General features: G+C 35.2%; 1 protein-coding gene across 1 annotated transcript in view; it reads left to right on the forward strand.

Annotated features, from left to right (window-relative positions):
• Positions 1-1714: 1714 nt before the first annotated feature.
• The window catches only part of LOC109376921 (low-density lipoprotein receptor-related protein 1B-like), a gene marked incomplete at its 3' end in the record, with an annotated part of 166724 nt that continues 164567 nt past the window's right edge, over positions 1715-3871 (forward strand). The window contains exons 1-2 of the mRNA XM_019633073.1: positions 1715-1736; positions 2533-2676. Coding sequence (XP_019488618.1) covers positions 1715-1736; positions 2533-2676 — 166 coding nt within the window. The remainder of the gene's footprint in view (positions 1737-2532; positions 2677-3871) is intronic.

Raw genomic sequence — 3871 nt, forward strand, 5'->3', positions numbered from 1 at the left:
ACCTTATTAGAGTTTGATATTAGGATTTATTTATCTGCCAATTATTTATTGGCCATTCACTATGTACCAGGAGCTATTCTACATATACTGGGAATTCAACAGTGAATAAAACAGACAGAAAATGTTTGCCTTTATGAGATTTGCATCCTAGTAGAGGAGACATAATAACAAAAAGTAAATTGTTATCATATTAGAAGAAAGTACCATAGAGAAGAATAAAGCAAATAAGGAGGATAAGGAGTGTCAGGGATGGGGGTACTTTGCAATTTTATATTTAATGGTTAGGGGAAGTTGCACTGAAAAGAAAAAACTGAATGAAGACTTGAAATAATTGAAGAGAGGCAGGTAGAGATGAGCAAGCTCAAAGACTATGAGGAAGGGCATGCTTAGGTTGTTCATGGAGCAGCAAGGGGGCCATGTGCCTGGAGCAGAGGAAACAAAGGGAAGGCAAGTAGGAAATGAAGTTGGCCAAATGAAGGAGGACCATAACATGTAGGTCGCTGCAGACACTTCTAAACGTTTGCTTATACTTTGACCAAGGTGGGGAGTCCTTAGGAAAAATTAAGCAGAGGAGTCTCATGACCTGACTGACTTTTTAAATGAATTAACATGGCTACTATGTTGACAACACAATGTGTGGAACTAGGGTGGAAGTTTAGAGAGGATGGTGCATAGGACCAAGATGGTAGCAGTGAAGGTGTTAAGAAGCAGTTAGAGTTAGGATATATTTGAAAGTAGAGCCAACAGGAAGGAGCTCCTGTTGAGTAGGAAGTGGGATATAAATTAACAAGGAGTCAAGGTTGATAACAGTGGATAACTGAGCAATTGAAATGATTGAGTTATTTTTGAGATTGGGAAAATTAAGTATGGAGAATATTAGGGGGCAAAGAATAGTAAAGTAATTTTCTCATGTTATTTCAAGTGTGTATCATAAATTAAGATATCAAATGGAGATATCAAAGAGGTATTTGAATATATGAGGTTGGAGTTCAGGGGGAAGTCCAGCCTGGAGATAGCAGTTTGGGAGTCATTGACAGATAGATGGCATTTAATGATATAAAAATGACTATGATCACTAAGGAAGTAATTATAGATGAAGAATTGAAGAGCTCCAAATAATGGATATTGAAACACTCCATAATAAAAGTTAAAGAGAGTAGGAGGAGCCAAAACAGGAGACTGAGAAGAAGCTTGGTAAATCTCATTGGCCATTGGATTTAGTAGCATGAAGCTCATAGGGACCTTATAAGAACAGTTTTGTGGTAAAGTGAATGTTTGGGTAGAATGGGCCTGAGAGAGATAGGAAGGAAAGGAATTGTAGAAAATAAGGATAGATACCTTTGAGCAATGTTGATGTAAGGTGAAACAGAAAAATAGGAAGCTAATTGAAGGATTGCTGTGGAAGTTATGGTTAAAAAAAATTCTTTTTCCAAGATGCAGAAATAATGGCAATTTGCATGCTCATGGGCATGATCCAGTGGAGAGGGCAAAAGGAATGATGGAAGTCAGAAAGTGGAGAGTTGCTAAATAGGTGAGAGGAGACGTGATCTAGTATAAACATGAGGTGAGATTGGAAAACAAAAACAGCACTCTTGGTGGGAAATGAATAAAACTACATTTCACTGGTCTATTCATTTAGAGGATGAGGAATACAAAAAAACACATGGCACAATTATTAAAAGCATAGCAGTTTTATTATTAAAAGAAAATCGCCATGTTACTTGTCACAATTTCAAGTAAGAGGTGATCAAGAAGAAGTATAATTACAAATATGTAAAATATTACTGACATTATTCCTACTGCAGCTCTTTCTCTTTGACCCATCACTCTTTTTCTCATCCTCTCCATATAGTAATTTTCCTTTTTTGTTTTCTTCTCTAACATCTACAATCATGAAATAGCCTTCTATTCCTCAATCTCTACATGCAGACTCAGCCTGCTGTTTTGGACAATTTCACACACACACACACACACACACACACACATGCGCGCGCGCACACACACAATTTTGCGGTAGGGTTCTCAAAATGTTAATGGACTAAAAATTAAAACAAAAAAAATGTCTCAGCATTTCTCAGTAATCATGGAATCACATTTTGTCTAGGTTAATTATCCATGTAACGAATTATTTTTAGAAAATCCTTTCTCTGATTAACTACTTAACCTGGAATATTTTTACAGTAGCTTTTGTATTCATAAGAAACATGTATTTTTTAAAAAGTGCACAAGCATGTACTAAAAAAAGCATGTTACTTATATTTTGCTTACATGTAAACAGTTTAAATTAATATAAAAGCGTTGTTTCTTTCAGGATTGTTTTTTAAATCTAGCCCTAGGGGGATTTTGGCAAATCTCCACCTCTTCTTCTATGGGTTTTATACTCTCTCTAATTGATTATGGTCCTAAATAATTTGGTATGTAGATGTTTTGCTAGAATTCCTTTCCCTGCACTGTAAAAGTTTCAAGATACTGATGCACGTAATTATCTTGTCTTTGGAGAATTTCAAGTGTGCTGTTTTTTATTTGTTGTAGTCAGAAGCCATGCATGTGAAGTGGATGCATATGGAATGCCAGGGGGATGTTCACACATCTGTCTGCTCAGCAGCAGTTACAAAACACGGACCTGTCGCTGCAGGACTGGTTTCAACTTGGGAAGTGATGGCAGGTCATGCAAAAGTATGTTGTTAAAAATCAAACAGTTTGCCAGCAGCTACTGCTTCAAAATAGGGCTTTTGGTATTAATTTAATTAGCAGCATCAACATCAGTAATAATGTGATATTTCATCAGATGAAATCTGCCTGCAAATATATAGCAGTCACTTTTTTACAAATCAGTATTTAGTGTTTTAGATTGTGTGTGTCTGTGCGTGTGTGTGTGTGTGCGTGTGTGTGTGTGTGTGTGTGTGTGTGTGTGTTTGTGTGGTGATGATGTGAATGAGAAGTCTAATTGAGCTATAGAGTGACTAAATTCATAGATGTTCAGAAACATACTTTTGGGAAATTTTTAGAAAGATGTTTTCTGTTAATTCCTTAAAGAGAATGTTTTTGGTCTAATGAGATCAAATCATTGGTTAACCTGATTTTCTCTTATCTGAACCAAGATGCTGCTTCTAGTAATAGGTGTGTTGTTTAGTCCAACAGAATTTACATAAAGTAATGCTTCACCTTAGCCAGTATCACTGGGGAGTGAAATTCATTTCATTATTTAATGTTCCAGCTAAATGGAGCTATACTAATTAAATAATCTCTTTAACAATTTTATTTAAAAGCTTTCTAATAGACATCTTTTTATTTTTGAAATATGCTAGAATAATTTAATTGTGCTTTATTTAAAGAAGCTAGTAAACATTTTTAGTAAATGATTTGGTAAGTTTAAATTTTAAAAAATGTAAGCACAAAAGTTAGTTAACGTCGCTGCTTGGGGTCTCCACAATCAGATATAGTAAAATGGCCCTTTTATAAATTGTGTCCAGGTGGAGATTGTCTTTAAATATCCCTCAAATACTATATTTTTTAAAGTTATGATGACTGCTTTTACAATGTACACTTTATCTCCATTTTCTCATATCGATGGCTTTTTTTTTTTCCTGTCATTGCTTTCTCTCTGGTCACTTCCTGCCATCTCTTCTATTTTCTTGTCATGTGCTTGCCAAGGCCTGTGAAATGAGACCACTAAATTTGTTATAATTTTAAGTCTCAACAGAATGAATAGTACAAATACTATAAAAAATCAAGAACCTAAGGGGCTCAACTGTGAAAAAATATATGCATTTTAGTATTTTGTTTTTATTTGTAACTTTGTGTTAAATGCTGGTTATACACAGTTGCCAGTTCTCATCAAGAGATCCTCTGGGTAATTGAGGGCCCTGTG

Source organism: Hipposideros armiger, unplaced genomic scaffold, assembly GCF_001890085.2.
Source record: "Hipposideros armiger isolate ML-2016 unplaced genomic scaffold, ASM189008v1 scaffold_1238, whole genome shotgun sequence".
Taxonomy (NCBI): Eukaryota; Metazoa; Chordata; class Mammalia; order Chiroptera; family Hipposideridae; genus Hipposideros; species Hipposideros armiger.